General features: G+C 37.5%; 2 protein-coding genes across 9 annotated transcripts in view; both read left to right on the plus strand.

The window, feature by feature from the left end:
* The first annotated feature begins 401 nt into the window (after window positions 1-401).
* On the plus strand, window positions 402-4,924 carry LOC148425821 (inactive serine/threonine-protein kinase ULK4-like). 8 transcript variants are annotated; one of them, XM_088410233.1, is made up of 10 exons: window positions 1,858-1,955; window positions 2,179-2,319; window positions 3,069-3,168; window positions 3,381-3,520; window positions 3,658-3,691; window positions 3,764-3,826; window positions 4,251-4,352; window positions 4,465-4,548; window positions 4,680-4,755; window positions 4,846-4,924. In XM_088410233.1, the coding sequence occupies exons 1-10, from the start codon at window positions 1,905-1,907 to the stop codon at window positions 4,901-4,903; spliced, it is 849 nt and encodes a 282-aa protein (XP_088266359.1). In that variant the 5' UTR covers window positions 1,858-1,904; the 3' UTR covers window positions 4,904-4,924. The 8 variants fall into 8 exon arrangements, with proteins under 8 accessions (XP_088266356.1, XP_088266357.1, XP_088266354.1 ...); XM_088410230.1 differs by lacking the exon at window positions 1,858-1,955 and adding an exon at window positions 402-504 and having other exon boundaries at window positions 3,658-3,826; XM_088410231.1 differs by lacking the exon at window positions 1,858-1,955 and adding an exon at window positions 408-496 and having other exon boundaries at window positions 2,182-2,319; window positions 3,658-3,826.
* A 1,549-nt stretch (window positions 4,925-6,473) lies between these two features.
* LOC148425822 (inactive serine/threonine-protein kinase ULK4-like) overlaps window positions 6,474-19,901 on the plus strand; it is a 29,796-nt gene continuing 16,368 nt past the window's right edge. The window contains exons 1-11 of the mRNA XM_088411237.1: window positions 6,474-6,496; window positions 7,775-7,874; window positions 7,984-8,123; window positions 8,219-8,372; window positions 8,493-8,594; window positions 8,706-8,789; window positions 8,892-8,967; window positions 9,195-9,380; window positions 9,770-10,077; window positions 13,112-13,181; window positions 13,274-13,364. Of these exons, the coding sequence (XP_088267363.1) occupies window positions 8,507-8,594; window positions 8,706-8,789; window positions 8,892-8,967; window positions 9,195-9,380; window positions 9,770-10,077; window positions 13,112-13,181; window positions 13,274-13,364 (903 nt within the window). The 5' untranslated portion in view covers window positions 6,474-6,496; window positions 7,775-7,874; window positions 7,984-8,123; window positions 8,219-8,372; window positions 8,493-8,506. The remainder of the gene's footprint in view (window positions 6,497-7,774; window positions 7,875-7,983; window positions 8,124-8,218; window positions 8,373-8,492; window positions 8,595-8,705; window positions 8,790-8,891; window positions 8,968-9,194; window positions 9,381-9,769; window positions 10,078-13,111; window positions 13,182-13,273; window positions 13,365-19,901) is intronic.

Below are 19,901 nucleotides of genomic sequence, written 5' to 3' on the forward strand. Positions count from 1 at the left end.
TAAAATGGCGCTGAGTCTTTCACCTGTATCTCATTGCGAGCAGCCGATTGTGACCTATTTTGGAAAATCTGATGTGCAAAAATTAGAACAATTTGTTTTCAACATTTCCAACATACCCATTTTGACTGCAGAGGTGATCATTATTTTGGGTGGTGCTGATGATTTTGGTTGGATTTTACACTGAGAATGTTCCAATCTTGGAAGCTAAGCAGAGTTGAGTCTGGTTAATAGTTGGCTGGGAGACCAGGGTTCACCTGGAACAACAGGTGTTGCAAGCGTTTAAGTGGAGCCCACCTTAGGCCTCTTAGGACTTCGGTCCGTGGGGACCAGGCCTCGGGTGCATTGGGGCAACCACCCATTCGCCTTAAACCCTAAACAGTAACGGAAACAGAGAGATAAAAGCAACAGCAAGTATCTCTGCCCGATGCCTCACTCTGAGGCTAAAAGGAACGATTATTACTACTGATGATTTTGGCAGCCTTCTTTCAGCACTGAAGTAAAGTGGTATTGTTTCTCATCTGTATCTCATTCTACAGTCTCACTCTACACTCTGAATCTTTAACATATGTTGTATATGCCCCAACTTGTCAACTTGACCTCTTCCTGCACACCAAGGAGCACCACAGTCAGTGGACTCTTTAGAGATGTCTAAAAACACGTCTTTTCTGCAAGACTTTTCCATAAGTTCACGGTTTTACTAGCACTTATGTTTTTATATTCAGCACGATCTGAGATTCAGCTGAATGTAAAATGCTTTATAAATAAAAGCCATTATTATCATTATTATTACTAATTATAAATGTCTTAACTGTATTGATTGCCCTGAATAGGACCATTTAGCTTATTGTCACACATAATGTAAATCCTAGTGGCAAAACACAGAGCTTTCACAAATAGCAATAGTATACAAATCCCTACATGTCATTTGATCAAGGCTGAACTTATGTGGAAAAACAAAGAAAATTACTTCGTTATAATGCAGAGTACATTTAAAAAATCATCAGAAAAGTAAATACTTGTGATGGCAAATAACCCTGGTACCTGTGTCAAACCACGCTTATTTCAAGGGACAAAACAGAAATAGTTTTTCTGGAATAAGTTGCAAAAAAAGCATAACTTTGATTGTAGCTACACTGATTATGATGTCATTTCAAAGTCATAAGTGTCTTCATTGACATCTATCCACTTACTACTCAGAAATGTGAAAGACCTATCAGTGCTTTAAAGGTAGAACACATTCTTTCTCTGTATTGATCGGATTATGGAGAAAAAAACATGTATTCTATACTTTACTGTCCTGGTTTTCTTTGGTATTATTTTAGATCAATGGCTTAGAAGTGCTTTCATACAAAAATATGACTAATTAGTGAAGGTTGGTGGTAAACTACAGAGCACTACCAAAATAGGTTAGCAAAAATGGTTAATTTTCATGTTACTGTGGGTTTGCAACACTACTCCTTTTAAAAGTATATACTTGCTTACGCTACATACAGAGCTTGAATTTTATTTAGGACATTAAAGAAATATGAAGTTAAAAGATTACGAATTGCTAACGACGCAAAATTTGAAGGCAACTGAGAAAAATAGAAACAAAAAAAGGTTCTTTACTTATTTTAGTAATTAGCCAATACAGTACAAGTTCAGCTTCAAGCCGGCTGGATTAGTGCCTGTTATATGGAAAACCTAAATTGTGTTTGAAAATTGAATGAGTTTATTGTTTGTCATAATGAGCAGCCAGACCCTACAAGTATATCAAAGTAAGTTGCAAGGACTACCTATGATGTTATGTTATGTTATGTTATGATGCACCCCCCCCCCCCCCCACACACACACACACACACACACAAAAATACATAGAGACAATTGAAACGCAAAAGATTTTCTGATAAACTCCCTTGATTTGGATGACATTTGAGTTTGAGGCCCGTTTTTTCCCCTTTGGGACATTTGAGACGGTAATTTTACTATTTTCATCTGATCCAAAGATAATGCCGAATTAAATATTTGTAATCTCATAATTTTGAAATGGTCTATTTTACAAATAATTATAAATTTCCTGGGTTGGTCAGGTCTGTGCTTGTCTAAAAGATACAACTGATGTATTTGATCTTGATGTATTTTGAACAAAGGTTTTGCATTAAAACTTCAACTCTTTTTCCCTCATTTCTTTTTTCATAGCAGATGGAGAACATTAACCTATATGAAGAGCTGGGAAGAGATTCAATGTGTGTTGTCTATAAAGGAAGGAGGATGGGCACTCTGAACTACGTAGCCCTCAAATGCTGTGACAAAGCCAAAAGGCCCGAAATCACAAACCATGTATGATGCTTTCATTTTATGTAGCATTTAAATAATTATATACACGCATACACTACATCAGAGGTCCCCAACCGCTTAGTACCGGTCCAGATCAACTGGTACGGGTTCGCATGGGCTGCCGCACCTGAAATAATAATGTTTCGGAACTTATTTAGTTTATCCTTGAACAGTTTGTTCATTTGTGCTTTAGTTGGCTTGATCTTTGTTTTTTGCGCCGCCTCTGGCCGGTGTTGATATTACATTTTGTAGTGAGGAAGGATGGTGCGGCGTGAGTCGAGAGCAGTGACACACACATGTTGTTTCAGTTTTTGTTTCTCTGTGAAATCTGGCCCACAAGTGTTTGTAAGTTGTTCTTTGTGAGAACGTTGTCATGTATTTGTTGATCCAACAACTTGTGACTGTGGAAGACATGCTAGCTAATGTTAGATCTTATCTTCAGCATGGGTATAGTTTTGCCTTATTACAAGTTTAGCTTGTTAGCATTTTTGTTTGTGCCAGATATTTCCCTTTGATATATGTTAGCAATATGCAAAGTTAAATTATTGATTTAATCTGCCACCATGTGCTATTTTATAAACATGAAAACCACTTGGCATTAGAACAGCAGTAAATGTACTATTTACATCTACTGTACATTTTCAACAGCTGTCTTGTTCCTTGACATTTTACGTGTTGTGAGAGAAGTAACATAAAATGTATGGTCTGTAAGCATCTTGAACGTTTTACTTTTTTTTTTTTTTTGCCTGTAGGTGCGTGTTTGCCAAGATCTGGATCACCCAAACATTGTACACTTTTATGAGTGGTATGAGACCAGAAAACACTTGTGGCTTGTGGTAGAGCTCTGCACAGGTCAGTTACAGTTCTCACACTAAGTAGTTCTCAATCACTGTTTTTTTCTCATTTTGAATGAATCTTCATAATTTGAATTTATGCACAACTTTGTTTGGATTTTTTTTTATCTGTGGGTCATCAGTGTTGTACATTTCAACTGCAAATGTCTTCTTTTTAACTATTAGTGGTAATTCTTAGATTTTTGATTGTGACTGTCTTAAATGTGATAGGTGGTACCTTGGAGTCTATGATTATTCGGGATGAATGGCTGCCAGAGGACGTTGTGAGGAAGTTTGGATGGGACTTGGTCAGAGGACTGGATCATATCCACAAGTTTGGAATCATTTTCTCTGATTTGACACCTGCTAAGGTTTGGGCATGTCACAAGGCACCAAACTATACAATATTCATGATATTCAATATATTCAATATTTATTCAATATTTGTATTTTTCCATTTATTGTATAATATATGATTACGGTATCATAATTCTCTCTCCTCCCATAGATCCTGGTGGATAGTAGTGGAATGTTAAAATTGGGTAATTTCTGTTGTTCTAAGACAAAGACAGACACTCTTGAAGATTTCTTTTCATTGTGTTCTACATGTGAAGAAACAGGGAAACGAAAATATGACACAGGACATCACGACATTAATGTCAAGAAAAGGTTTCAAGGTTAGTAGTTAATTAGCAGTTGATTCCCTATTAATGGAAGCTTGTCCATTGAAAAAGTGCTGCTGTTAGTGACATGGTTCACGTCTGATTTCTATTCAGGCAGTGTGTGTTAAGTTCCCACTATCTGTCTCTACGTTTTTTTGTTATTAAATGGTGTCCTGTCCAGGCCTGTGGTGGTCTGCCTATTACCCGAGGTCAGCAGAAATAGACCATGGCGTCACTGGACCCTAAAATTGGATGAGTAGAGTTTGTGGCGCGATGACCAACAAATATACCATGCCATTTGATGCCCTGATTCTCATAAATAATTCTGATATTACTCCATTCGATTTGCGTAAATGTTGTCTTCACATGAAAATGAGTACCATTTGTGGTATTTAGGTCGGCTCATTCTCAGGCCATGATTACAACTATCTTTTACCAGGCTCTCCAACTTACATGGCTCCAGAGATCCTCCAGGGTTCAGAAACTACGGCAATCTCTGATCTCTGGGCTCTTGGATGCGTTCTCTACTACATGTACACTGGTGTGGTTACTTTTAAGTGTCTACGTATTGCTAATATGTAGTTAGTTACCTTTTCACAGTACATTGTTGTCATGAAAATGTTTTTTTCAATGAAGTACATCTGGTTTTCTAGGCAAACCACCATTCTACTCTAAATGTTACAGTGAACTAAAGGAAATCATTTTGTGTCAGGAGCCATCGTTTCCTACACAGAAAGGTTTGTACACCAACAAAAGATACAGTATATTGCTTTACATGTTAATGCTGGTGTAATTTTTCTAATTTAAATGATTTAGCCATCTGTGTTTTTGGTTATTATATTACTGACGCTGACCCTCTTTGATACAGTGACCCCATTGAGTCCTCCAAGTCAGGATTTCCAAAATCTTCTGAAACGTTTACTCAACAAAAATCCCGATAAGAGGTTAAAATACAAGTTTGATCCAATGCAATCAATCCTGTTATGACGACTTTATTCCAACATTGATTCTTTATTGTTTTCTGTTTTCTTAAGAATGAATATGACAGAGTTACTGAAGCACTGCTTCTGGACACTGCAAGACAATGATTAAAGATGAATAAGAGGACCCATATCTCTTATATGTGATATTCTTTTTTTCAAATTACCCCAATTTTACTTTTGGTACACAGTCTATATCAGGGGTGGGCAATTCCAGGCCTCGGGGGCCGGTGTCCTGCATGTTTTCCTGTTTTCTCTATCAAACACACCTGATTCAAATGATTAGGATTATTCTCAAGCTCCAGCAGAGCTTGTTGATGAGCTAATGGTTTAAATCAGGTGTGTTAGGGAGAGAAAACTGGAAAACATGCAGGACACCGGCCCTCAAGGGCTGGAGTTGCCCACCCCTTGTCTATATTAAAAGGATGAGAAATTGGAGTATTGTTTCAATTTTCAAATCATCCCCACAAAGCAGAGCAATCGTTGCTATGTCTGATCACCAGGTGAAACCAAACTTCCTACTAATGTGTTGTGTGTGGCTTTGCCCTCAATGCCAAAGACAAAGAAAGTCTCATGGCCTGTCTCATGAATCAGATGTCATCTTATACATGCCATTCCAGAGGCCTTTACTTAATCCGAGCATCAAAATACACTGGACACTTATGTCCATGACAGCGCTCTGAATACAGACAAACTGTATATTAGTGCGGTGTTTTGAGTGAGTGATTTACTGAAAAAAAAAATTGAGTGAATGCTATCAAATGAGTCATCCATCCATCCATCTTCTATATCCTCACGAGGTATGCTGGCTTGCTGGTGCCTATCCAAGCCATAAATAGGCAGGGAGAGAACTCATGCGGGCACAGAGAGAACATGTAAACTCCACACAGGAAGGCCGGAGCGAGATGGAATTAAACTCGGGAGTCAGAACTGTGAGGCGAACGTGCTTACCACTTTTCCACTATGCCACCCTGTGCGAATTATCAACATTTTTAATTTATGGCAACACCATTTTCTTTTCTAAATCACGAATAATTACTGATTTACTGTGATTTCGTACACATTTTTTTTCAGGTTAAAATGTTGTAGATAACTATTGGTGCTCATGTATTAATGTTCTCAATCAATTTACATTCATTAATGTTTTTTTCAGCATCAAACGGTTCAGTTGGTCAAGAATATTTCTAGCTGAATTAAGGATAGGCTTTTTCTTTTCTTTTCTTTTCTTTTTTCCCAGGCTTTTGCCTGGTAGGTGTATTGAATGCAATTAAAGGTCAGGATGTTTGTTTGTGTGTCTCCAGCGATAGGCTGGCAACCAGTTCAGGGTGTCTCCTGCCTACTTCCCGAATAAACCAGCACGCCAGCAATCCTAATGAGGAAGATCAACAATAGAAAATAAGGGGATTTGGTTGCGAAACGCTCCAACCTCGACAGGTTTTGTTTAGTTTGTATCATAGCAACGCCGGAATAGACCATGTCGTATTGCTGTCATACAAATTAAAATATTGAACCCCTAAAGCAATGCCTCAAAGAACATTTGTGCTTAAAAAACGCGTCTATATATAGGTAAATATGCATTTAATTCGACTGGTGTGATTTGTTGCAACTAAATATTTCAATTGTACCCCTCGGTTGGTTGGCGTTACCCGGTATCATTTGACTTCCGGTTTGGAGAAAGCTGTTTGAAGCGCCACTAAGTTATCAGGTAGGTCAGCAAAATATGCATTTTGATGAAAATTTTGATTACCTGTATACAACTGTCTATATACTGTCTATAACTATAACAATCGGCAGATCTAGATGAGTTTGTTGTATTTTTCACCAACATTTCACCTTCCATTTATCAACGTACAGTCAAGACAATAAATGCCACTTTTATTTTCATTTTCAATTGTATAACGTAAAATCTATTTTCTCATATCAGATGGAGAACTTCATCCTTTATAATGAGCTGGGAAGAGGCTCAACGTCTACTGTTTATAAAGGAAGACTGAAGGGAAATCTAAACTATGTAGCCCTCAAATGCTGTGACAAAGTCAAGAGACTTAAGATCACCAACCATGTAGGGTATTACTCGCTTTTTATTGCAGTGTAAAAATAGGGGACGTTCCAGAAATGGAGGACATTTAAAATTGTTAAAAAGTAAACATTCACTTCTGCTACATATTCATCAATAGTAATGGGTAATCAACTATCATGGGATTGATTATTTCATTTTACAGACCAATGGTACAATTTTTATTACATTATTTAATAAATTTGCTCTATTCCACAGTAACGAGTGCAGGTATCAAGCTTGAAAATCTGTGTAATGTTAGCTTTTCCTCAGGAGTAGAACTGATCTGTTCAGCTGTTTTTCCTGACCAAGAGGGCAAAGTTACATGGTCTTATTCTGATTATATGCATAGCATAGTGGCATGGAAAAGAGGGAGACGTTCAAGTAAGGCTAACTATCATACCTTTGCTTTACCCATTCTTTTGGAAAGTTGTTTGATGTCAACTTCAGTGTATCATGTGATTCACCATGCTAACATGTTTATAGTAACAGGGTTGCAGGCATGTTGTGCGTGGATGCATGAATGAGAATTGTTATTGAAATGTTATGTTTATTAAAACCACATTTGCAAGAGACAGCGATGAAACAAATACCCTCTCCCCCAAAACAAATTCTATGTGAACTGTTGAGAAACATGTCGTTTTAGGGGTTAGAGACTATGTGATTTAAAAACTATTTTCTCTTAGTTTCTCTTATTTTTTTTTTTGTTAAGATTTAAGTTTAGTCAAAAAACTGTGTTTTAGTATTTTGTATGTTAATAATTAAAATTTTGATGGGTGAGATGTAAAATGTTCTCCAATTCTGGAATGACCTATATAAAAGTATAGCTTAGAATGGAGCAACTATAAACTTTGGCAAATGAGTGAGTAGTGAGACATTTGCTCCCATCACCAAAGTAAGAATGATACTGTCTTGTTTCTCTTATAGGTCTGTCTGAGTCAAGATCTTGATCATCCAAACATTGTGCGCTTCTATGAATGGTATGAGACAGAAAAGCACTTGTGGGTAGTGGTAGAGCTTTGCACAGGTCAGTAGCTATTTAATTATCCACAAACTTTTTTTGTGTGTGTCTCTTCTGTTGCTTCTTCTGCCTTTTCCCAGCTGCGTCTTTAACTGCTTCTCTTTTTGTTGTGGAGGTGGTTCCCTGGAGTCTGTGATTATTCGGGATGGATGTCTGCCTGAAGAGGTTGTTAGGAAGTTTGGGTGGGACTTGGTCAAAGGACTAGAACACATACACAAGTTAGGAATCATTTTTTCTGACTGGTCACCAACGAGGGTTTGTACATGTCACCACCACAATTTATTGACTGCTTAATGCATATATATCATGATTATTATGATTATTTCTGATTGTCATATTTTCTTTGATAGATCCTGCTAGATAGTAGTGGCACTTTAAAGTTTAGTAACTTCTGTCACTCCAAGACTGAGAGAGAAACTCATGCAGATTTTCTATCATTGTGTTCTTCATGTGAAGATGGAGAGAAATCCTTTAAGTATAAGGATATAAAAAAACAGTTTCAAGGTCAGAGTTGTATTATTCCTTGACTTACTATGTTATTCTGAGGCACATCTGATATTCTGCACTGCTGTTTGATGCATAAAATCAATTAAAGGGACTACAGTACTGTATATGTATTTCCAGGCTCACCAAGTTACATGGCTCCAGAGGTTCTACAGGGATACAAAGTGACTTTTATCTCAGATCTCTGGGCCCTTGGCTGTATTCTCTACTACATGTACACTGGTATGGTACCCACCTATGTCAAATATCATTTGTTTATATAACCTGTATATACCTAATCCCTGCAATAGCTAAAAAAATATTTTTAAAAATTCACACATTTTGTTGTTGTAGGTAAACCACCATTTTTATCTGCTAGCCACAATGAACTCACTGGAATGATCATACATCAAGAAGCTTCATCTTTGATGCAGACTGGTACTGTATTCAGTACATTGACTATTCCTTAGAAATTTGAGATGTTGACTCAATATTTTTTAATGGCTATATGACTATATTTACAATGAATGGCATTTACAGTGACTCAAACCAGTCCTCCCAGTCAAGTTTTCCAAAATCTCCTTAAAGCTTTACTCACCAGAAATCCTGACGTGAGGTGAGACCACACACACATGCACACACTCACGCACACACACACGCACGCACACACACACACACACACACACACACACACACACGCACGTAAACACAACAGACGGGCAAATACACACACGCATGCACACACACACACACACACACACACACACACACACATGATGGAAGCCTAACCTACTGACCTTATTAAATTTGAAAACACATATTGACATATGGTTTGTTTTTCAGGATTAAGTGGCCAGAGTTACGAGGTCACCATTTCTGGACACTCGGTCAAATTAAAAAAGATGAGTTAGAGGATGTAGAGGTCGATGTTGACGCTGACGATGATGATGAGGAGGAGCAGGAGAAGGAGAAGGAAGAGGATTTTCTAGGGAGAAAAAATGACCGAAACAACGTTTCAGTTGTGTGGGGGTGTGTAATTTGAGATTATTTCTGAACGTGTTTACTTTTCAATTATTTATAATGTACTTATTAATTAAGATGCATGTGCACACACAATTACAATTATATTTACAGTATATGAAAAGTGTTCAGTGGACATGCTTCCATTGCTTAAAGGGACAATGTGTAAGATTTAGACGGTTTTTCATTATGAACAGCAGGAGGTGCCTCATTTAGCATTGTCCATAGCTATAACAGACATGGCAGCCTCTGGAGGTCCCAAATTTTTAATTATTAACTCTAAAATTTAGAATCATGTAATTTATTCCTTTTTAATGAAAAACTGTCTAAATCCTACACATAGTCCCTTTAAGGACTTTGTTTCATTTTTTTAATTTTATTTTTTGTAAACTCCACAGACACAAAAGGATCCCTGACCCCTTTTCATTAGAGGGACAGACAGAAAAATGTCCTCTCAATAAAATGGCAAGTAGTTCAGCCACCTGGTTTTTGGAGAAGGCCACCTCACCACGGACAATAAACACAACAACAAGCAGACCAGGAAGCATGACAGAGATACACACTGCCAATGGAACTGTAAGGAAAGGTCAGAGATCAGCCAAATTATTGTTAAAGCCCAAACAAGGTGAGGGGCATGAAAAGGCAGATAAGACTGTGGCTCAACAAATGGATCAAATACAGCTACCCGAGGAGTCATTCACACAAGGTAATACATGTATGTCATTGTGAATATGTGAGTCTCTGTGTGCGCACGTAGGTGTGCGTGTGTGTGCGTGTGTGTGTGTGTGTGTGTGTGTGTGTGTGTGTGTGTATGTCAGTGTGTATTAAATTACATAAGACTGGAGTAATTCTGGTGAATTGGCTGTAATATACTTTGTTTTCATACTCATCAGCCACAAGTCATTAGGTTCTTCTGTATAATCAAATCAGATTGATGCAAAATAGTGCTTATGTGAGGGGATTTCAGGAACTGCCAAATGTCACAAGTAAAATAATTAAACATAATGAAAAAAATGAAAGCATGAAAAAATAACTTCTATTTTATGTATTTGACAAAAAAATAATGTTTCCTGAAGTGAGAGCCTGGTGGGCGACAAACTTGGAAATGTGACATCAATTACAGGAAAGCGATGGCAGTGCTAAACAAAAGGTCTGCAAATCCAGTCAGAAATGGACTCAGAAAGTGATATTTCAACCGTATCTGAGTGGATCCTGGTTTTTGAGTTGGAGGACGAGGAGGTTCTTGGCATAATGCAGGAGTATCCAAGCTTTTTCTGCATACAGAAAAATGGACGGATACACAGGACACTTTAACATTCCATGACTAATTTATTAAACACTTTATAATTGGCTAAGGGTGCAATTAAGTATTGTTTGAATTTTTTCAATTTAATTTGATAAACTGCTACAGACCAGAATTATGTTAAATGTGATGAGGCAAATAATTTCGGCTTTTTTGGGAAACCTATGGCCTTGCATCCCACTTGACAGGGCTGTACAAACTCAGTCCTTGAGAGCCAGTACCCTGCATGTTTATGAAGTTTTTGTCCTCCAACACACCTGATTCAAATGACCAGCTCATCAACAAGCGCAGAAGAAGCCTGATAACAATCCTGATTATTTAAATCAGGTGTCTTGGAGGATGGAAATAATCGAAAACGTTCAGGATAGCGTCCCTCGAAAACCGAGTTTTGACAGCCCTGCACTAGACCTTGATCCACCCCTGCACTGAACAGCAACCCAATGCCAAAACAAATTGCAGTCAGCTGACCAATTTGAAATCAGTTACATAAAATGGAGCCTGACAAAGAAAATATTTTTTGCTTCTAAAACCAAATTACTTTTACTCACCACAGTGTGTTGAATATAAATGGTAATCGTTTCGTACTTTTTTCAACAGCGATGTCCAAACTTGGTCCTCGAGGGCACTACTCCGCATGTTCATAGGTTTTTTTGTCCTCCAACACACCTGATACAAATGATCAACTTATCTACAAGCCCAGCAGAAGCCAGGTAACGATCCTGATCATTTGAATCAGGTGTCATGGAAGGATGCAAATATCAAAAACATGCAACCTTGGGCCCTTGAGGACTGGATTTGGACACCCCTGCTTTACAGGTTATAAACCAAGTAATTACTAGTGTTGGTACCTATCTTTTCTTTATACCCTCCCTTTTCTTTTTTTTCAATAGCCTTATCATTTTTAATACATGCTGCGGGTCGCTGAAACGTGCAGTTTGGACACTCCCTGCTATATTGAATGTTGGACTGTGTGTGTACAAGACATATGTTCAGGAAACCAAAAATGGTGTGCCTGAATGTTAGGACATGGAGTGGAGACAAGATCCATTGAGATTACAATGATAAACTATAAAGGCTGCGGTTGTTATTCTAGTGTTAATTAGATGCTGTAAATTACGCACAATGTGATGAACTACTTGATCCATTTATTCTGCGAGCACTAAGCTAGTCTCCAGCAAAGTGGAGATGTTATAGTGGCGGTATAGTTGGCGGTTCAAGTGGCAACTTAGAACAACATGAAAACACAGTCAAGACCAGAGCTGGGTAAAACTGTTTTTACCTCAGCCTGTTGTTGACCAGTGCCCGCATTCAGCAAGCCCTTCCGTGTTTCCAGTATGTGCTTTGTGACGCGCAGCCTCGAGAAAAAGCAATACTTGGACAAAGCACTGGCTGAAGCGGATTTACGAGTGTCAATCTGGGCCAATGGAAACTGTCGTTCTCTGTCTGTGGCTTTTTCCGAAGCTTCCCATCCAAAACGCACTTGCCAAAAGTGCTGAAGCGCTCGCCGAAACGTGGGAGTCCAACACTGATCATGTTCCTAACTCTGGTCAATACAGTTTTCTTTTTTTTCTTTTTTTTTTTTTTTTAATATATTCCGCTACATAAATATATAACAAACATTATGCCACAAAAACTCCCACAAGTTTCCTTGTGAAGCACTCCTAACAAAAACAATTCGTTGATATTGTCATGGAATGCATTCACTTCGCACAGACAAAACTGTTCCACTTACATGCTTCTGTTCATATATTTTCACTACTCACTCAATATAATCATTTTACATCTTGTAAATTACATGATATTACTTATTTCACGTTTTTGTTACTAAGTGTGATTCTATGGGTCTAAATAAGAACCTGGGTGTGTTCTGTTAAAATATAAAACTAAAAACTAACAAAAGCATGTGTAAAATTGTTGTAGTTGTTAATATTAATCAAAATATGGTTGGCAATATCTCACATAAGGTCTTTAAAATTCTGTCTTCACAAAGATAGTACTGATCAGCTTTTGAATAAAACTATCAGAAATATATTGACAATTTTATTGTTTTTGGGACTTTTGGCTTATCAAGTGTGTCGTTTTTAGTAATGTAGAACGGCACTATTTTTTACCCAGTGTCAATGAAACTTACAAAAATAATATTTAAAGTCGGTTTTGCATTTATTAAAATGCGTCTTGACTAGTGAAACTTCTGATATAATTGTGTTTTTGTAAGGAGCTCATTTCTAAAGTGCTTTGAACCTATGCCCCCCCCCCCAAAAAAAAAAAACAAAACCAAAAACTTTCCCAATTTTCAAATGTGAATTTTATCTTGTTTTTAAGCAAAGCCTAAACATGATTAGTAAAAATCATCAGAGATTCTATGACATGACAAGATTTCTATGTATTAATTTGAAATCTTTTTGCAAAACAGCTATTCATGTACTCTTTCCCCCAGTAGATCATCCATCAAAGGTCAAACCAGTGAGGGACATGGATGATAATGCTGAGACAGTTTCTCAACTCAGGTACTCAGCCTTAGCCAGAATTGAATAGCCCTCTTTTAAATTTGAGATATCCAACAACTGCATAAAACGTTCTGTAAATGCTGTTGTTACAGCTCCTGTGAGATTTCAAGAGGAGCCTGCATCATCCCAGACTCTTTGGATTGTAATCTTTCTCCTGAGGGGACTGACATCCATATTGTTAAGGTACTCACAAACTGGCATCTTTTCCCTTATCACTGTAAACCAATGACAGAACCAGGCCCTTGTGGAATGATTTTTGTTTGTTATCCTTTCACACATCCGTTAATCTAGCCATACCTGGCTGTTCTTGTTGAAATAAAAAAAAAGAAAAAAAAGAAACTTAATGAGTGTTAAGTATGGAAAACGGTGCACTCACAGATTACTCAAATGGCTAAACAATCGTAAAACCACTTCATCAAGACTGGTGTTAAAATTATGTCATTGCAAAGCCTCAAGGTCAATGTCAATTTTGTCTGCACGGCACATTTCATATGACAGGCATTAATTTTTTGGGCTTCAAGATAAAAAGCTTGATCACAATGCATTTATTGAACGTCCAAACAGATTGTTGGGGAATACTTAGCAAAACAATAGTGCTTACTGTAAATCAGTGCACTACCTTTCAAAGGAGACAGTTTATCACAATAATAAAGTTCAGAATTTGCGTGATGATTGGACCTGGCACCTGTTTAAATTACTACAGCTATTTAAATAATTATTTTATTATTTCTGTTTTTGTTGTCAACAACTTTGAATCATTACATGGATATGATGAATTTTGTTTTGGTCTTCTTTTTTTGTCTGCATACTGACAGACCAGACTTGTTGGCACATTTTAAAGTATGGTACGCTAGTATACTTGAAAGTATTGCTCCTGAAATGAAATATGAAGCTTTACTAAAAAAATTTTTGTAATGAACCGTACTCATTTACGGTTGTATTGTGACAATAATTCATTTTTGATGGTGTAAAAAAAAAAAAAAAAAATCCGTTTTTGTATTTCAATTGATTAGAAGCTCATTATGACCAATGCGCATACAGTACAATATTGTACATCAGATTTGGCTAATTCTCACAATTGTCTGACTATCTGCTGAAAAACTGGCTCATATTTAATCCCACAATAAATCAGTTTTTTCTTTATCCTTCAACAAGGCCCACAACCAACATTGAGGTCACATCTTGTGTGCATGCGCTTCTGCATACTGAATCAAGCCAAACTATCTCCCCACTCCTAGACAATTCCATGCTACAGTAATGCAATATATTTACATATAACTCTTACTTAAAGGGTAAACAATTGCCACTGTTTTCTTTTGTGAAACTGAAAGTTCAAGATTTTTACAGTGCGTTGTTTTTTTTTTTTTTTGCCATTTCCAGATTATTAATAGTCCTGCAGTTCGATTTGATTCCAAAAATCTGGGTTTGTAACCATTTGCAGGTATTGTGAGGTCAGAATCATCTTTTAATTGGTGTTTATTAGTTCGCCCTATAACTAATCGCACTGTTTTTCTGAATTACACCACTAGATGGCACAACTGTGTCGTTTACTCGGACATCCTTGAATCAAATTGAGAATCATAGCACTGGCTTAAACAGATACACGAACATGTATTCAGAGTTAATTGAATAACAATTTTGGACAAATTAGGCAAACCTTTATTATTGGTATTTTATTATTTCCTGCTGCGCCCCAAATTATTGCTTACATCCACAATACATTGAGTTGGGAATCCCTTATGTACCTTGTTTTCCAAAATGAATCAAGTGGAGTCTGACTGATTGGGGTTTTTTTTTGTTTTGTTTTTTTGTTTGTTTTTTTTTTGGGGGGGGGGCAATGCTGCTGATGTATCGCTGACAAAAATACAGAATACTTGTTTAATTTAAAAATATATATATAATGCGTTTTATTGGAAATCAATTATACAGGGATCCTGGTTCTATTCTGTGGCCCATCCGGTTTTTATTCCCTGCATGAGGTGTTGGTTGTATAGTATTTATCTTTAAAATTGATTGAAATTAATTTTAAAAACAGTTTTCTATAATAGGACTTCACAGAAGCAGGCTGGTTAGCACACTCGCCTTATATGGAGGTCCTGGGTTTAACGTGCGCATGTAGGTTTTTTCCAGTTTCCTCCCACATTTCTCCAGTTTCCTCTCACATTACCAAAGCCATGCATGGGCGGTATATTGGACACTCCAAATTGCCCTTAAGTGTGTTTGTGTGAAATGTCGTTTGTCACTGTGTGCCCTTGGATGGCAACTAGTTCAGGGTTTAGACTGCCTACTGCCCAAAGACAGACACCAGCAAGCCCACAACCCTTGTGAGGACAAGCAGTTAAAAAAAAAGATGAATGGGTTTTCTTTTTTTTTATTTATTATTATTATTGTTATTATTTGTTGTTCTCAGGTCTCCCAGAGTTCGTTGAAACTGCCACAAAAATCACCTTCAATCATTTCTGAATTTTCATTGAGGTAGAATTATGTCAATTTCAATTTCACATACAGACCTATAATATAAGTGCCAATTTTCAAAGCAATGAAGTTCACCACAAGATGTCCAAGATGTCCCACTTGCCATAATAGTTGCTGAGACTTAGTTACTAAGCAAGTCAACTAAAAAATGGCAGGAACCAAGCTAATTCACTCTTAAGTTTCTCATTAAACGAAACATTTTCTGTAATTGTTTTATAGGAACTATCGTTTTGAAAAAGTCTTTTCCATCCTTTGTCATTCCTAAAAAAAAAACAAAAAAAACATTAAGTGTGCAATCTTCATCATGAGCATCTCACTTAGTGAAACCACAAGTTTTTCCAACATTTTGAGTTACCGGTATATAATTTTGGAGGGGGGGGTGAGCGTTCATTAATCACAATCTGCATGTCTCCAACGCATATTATGGCTACATTGCATTCACATGTAAATTAAATTTGTTGCTTGCTGCTGCTGTCTATAAGGAATGACACTAATATCTGCTAAAAAAAAAATAAATAAAAGAAATCAAGAATTCTACTTATTGAACTTTTCATAGATTTTTTTTTTCCTGTTATACCAAACGTGTACTAAACCATGAACCCAAAACCAAGGTACATGTGGAACCATGATTTCTGGGTTCCCATTGGGACTGATTTGAAAGGAGGAATGGGAGTTAGTGAGAGTAGTGTATTGATGATGTTTTGAATTCTAATGTCAGTAAAAGGACAGATTTTAGCCCAGTTATTCACTCTGTTGGAATAGTCTCCATCACCCATGGGCCTCGTGAAAATGAGTGGTCAAGATGATAGATGAATGAATGTTTTGTGGCTGGCCGGCATTGAACGACGTCATGGCAGCCATACGGTAAGAGGTGCAACCACTGTAAAAAAGACGCTTTACTTCCTTGGTGGAAATATCAATACAATAAAACTCATACATAATAAGACCATATATCACCTAAGTGCCAAATGTAAATTATATGCATATAGTTCTTTAACTGTGGAAAGTGGAAAAATACCATCATGTAGGCCCTTTAAAATAGAGGATCTGAAAAATTATATATTAAACAATTTACCCTAAATGGTTTCTTAATGATTGAAATAGCTGTCAATGAATTTAATGATCGATTAGTTTGTGATTAAATCCTTTAACTTTGTTGCGTTTAATCATTCAGAAAAAAAGAAAACTAAGTCGTTGTGTGATCAACTCCCTTTTTACAGATCTGTCTGGAACTTCGTTAAAGCAGAGAACATCTAATATTGAACAGGATCGGACAAAATACCAAAACACCACACACGTGTTAAGAAAGAAAAAAAAAACTGTTTAAGTTTAATGTTTCAATGATTGTTTTCAAACTTGACAAATACTGACATTTAATGTCCATCCATCTATACATCCATTTTTATTCACTTATTCATTCTCAGCCGTTTATTTTCTGCCACTCATCATCACCAGTGCGAGCATACTGGATCCTATTCCAGCCGTCCTCTGTTACTCTTTGAAGCTAGATTTAAATTGAATAACTTTGTAGTATAAAATGAGATGAAACAAAAAGAAAAAGGTACAACAAGATACATTGTCATTTCATGACAGCACCAAAAATGTGAAAAACTGTTGCCCAAACGAAAAATAACATTTCTCTGTACATCTATGACAAACGATGCAAAAATAAACTTTTTCAAGTGACCAGCTAAATTGTATGGGCAAAACATGAAACGTGTGTGAGTTTGTTCATCTCTGAGCCTTATGAGTCACAATTGTAACCTTATTTAGTAGAGTATAGACATTATTTTAATTCATTTACATGTATGTGAGTAACGTGCATGTGAATTAATTTGGAGTCCACCTACATTGTTTTGTATTTTTTGTTTGGTTTTATTTTGTGGACATGCTGAAGATTTTTGTTGTGTTAATTACGGATCATTTGCTTTATGCTCTGTATAAATATTTATTTCTGGTTAGCTATTTTTATTCACATGTGCACGCGTGAGAGAGCGCAGGGATAGTCATGGTGACAGCCGCCTTCCTAATTAGAATCTATATAGTAGGAAGGCAGCATACATTTATCACGGCTTCAATGTGATGTGAACCTGAAAGGAAAAGCCACTTTTAATTGTTACACAATCAGCAGAACCATGACTGTCAAGCTCTATTTGTTAGCAGCGAAGTGAAACGTTTCATTTACATTCACGGCTATGTGGCTTTCATGCGTCATTCACGTTTGCAAAACATGACAAGACTGCTTTCAAGGGTGTTGTTTGGGTTTCCTTCATTTTTTTTTTTTCGCACAGGCTTGACCTTCCAGAAAGGCCTGTATGGTGACTTCATTGCACAGTGCGCCTCTGACCAAGTATGGAAGCCGATGGGAAGCGTATTGTTTTCTGTTTTATTAAATACTGATTTAGTGATGTTTTAAAGTGATTTAATTTTAAACCAGTATCTAAAGAAAACCCATAGGGCATGGGGAGAAAATGCAAACTCCACCAAGAAAGGCTGGAGCTGGACGCTCACCCACAACAGCTGCTCTGTGAGGCAGATATGGTCACCAGTCTTGTCACAATGTTGCCGGATGTCCCAACATCTAAAAATTGTTCATAGTAATGTTACAAAAGCACTGTAATCTTAATATTTACAATTAACTTCAGAAGACCCAACAAACCACTGTAATTTACATTTAGATGAAGTACTCATTATTTTCCAAAGCCCGCACAAGTCCCAGCAGAAGGATGAAAGTAGCACATGCAGCTCTGGGGCCATGGGTTGCAGACCCCTGGTGTACTGTATATAGCCAAAAGGCTCTTGGTTTCAATATGGGACCGTAAAGCAGTTGTTGGTGAGGGTACAATGCCAATTGTCAGACAGTGTTGTGTTCAGTCACTTGTGCTAATGTTTTGTCTGTAAAAAAACAACTCTCTCTCTCTCACTTTGACTTGCACAGAAGCCTGTGGATTCACGTACTGTACATATTGTACACACGCACACCTACACAGAGAAACACTTGCACACAGTCAAATCAAAACCAACAAATTAAAGTTATTTTTGTTTTCATTTTTAGGATCTCCCTTTCATTCAATCTAATCATAGCCATTAAACAAAATATACACTGTAAAATTGCTCTCACAGATCAGCAACTTCGCAATTCTTGCTGTTCTTTGTCACTCCTGTGGCAATTTAATCTGTGAAGTTGTTGTGATTTATAGAATAAATATTGTAAAGCTGCAGTGTCTTTCCCGGCGTGTGCTGTTTTTAATGAAAATGCTGTAACACTTTTTTTTTTCCCCACAACCATCTGCTGTATACAGTACATCTGCTGAATGACAGCCCCGTTCACACCAAAACAGCTTGGGATCCTGGTCGAGGGGTTCCGGGTCGGAGGTTCCTGGTCTTAGGCCCATTCGTTTACGTTCATACCGAGGGGACTGCGGAGGGGGTAGGTTATTGAAATTGGACTGATGACTGGTGGGGAGGGGTTGCACTCCCGCTGTGGTCACTAATAAGGTGAATGACAAGCAGGATGCTGAACTAAAAAAGCTGCTACACACTGCATGAGAATGGAGCCTAATTAGCTTTTTCTTTATTTGCAGCTGTTAACTTGATACTAATAAATTCGTATACATTATTCGAGCTGAACAATCTGGAAACTTTAGAAGGGGAAGGAGGAAGCTTCTCGGATTTCCTAAGGGTAAAACCGTGATTCTTATTACTGCTGTCTTCCTAACTAAATAGCACAAAACGACAGGACCAGTCACGTCTTTTCATTTCTTTCCCCTTTCACGTCAGTCTCGCTCGGCCACACCCCTCCCTCTCTCTCTCGCTCTCTCTCTCTCTCTCTCTCTCTCTCTCTCTCTCTCTCTCTCTCGCACATAACTCAAATGCGTTAACTAAGAACACATCCTTTCCAAACACAAAACAAATGTAAATAAATGAAAAGACCATTCATACTAAATAACATGTTACACAATCTATCAAAACTACAAGTCACTGTTGGAGCGAACACTCTCCCAATTCCAGCGAGTACTTTGTGACTAAAAGCCAGCTAAAAGTACACAATGAAAAGGACCATCTGCACTAAAGCAATCGGCGAAGTTGCTGTGTGTTCTTTTCGGGAACTCCCATCGTGGAGAGGACGCTCGGCAAGACGGGTACTGCCAGCGGGAGCGATTTCCCTGTGTTCCCCTTTGAGATGCAGAGCTTTCGGGGCAGTGCATGCCGTGGCCTCGGCTACAGCTGTCTGCTGTCTTAAGT

This window comes from Hippichthys cyanospilos, chromosome 3 (genome assembly GCF_059441005.1).
Source record: "Hippichthys cyanospilos isolate Australia breed blue-spotted pipefish chromosome 3, RoL_Hcya_1.0, whole genome shotgun sequence".
Lineage (NCBI taxonomy): Eukaryota > Metazoa > Chordata > Actinopteri > Syngnathiformes > Syngnathidae > Hippichthys > Hippichthys cyanospilos.

Coding starts and splice junctions, on each gene's coding strand:
- LOC148425821 (XM_088410226.1), top strand. CDS start 1,905: ATGACATTTGAGTTTGAGGCCCGTTTTTTCCCCTTTGGGACATTTGAG. Junction 1,956..2,178: donor CCTTTGGGACATTTGAGACG/GTAATTTTACTA, acceptor CTTTTTTCATAG/CAGATGGAGAACATTAACCT. Junction 3,827..4,250: donor TGTCAAGAAAAGGTTTCAAG/GTTAGTAGTTAA, acceptor ATCTTTTACCAG/GCTCTCCAACTTACATGGCT.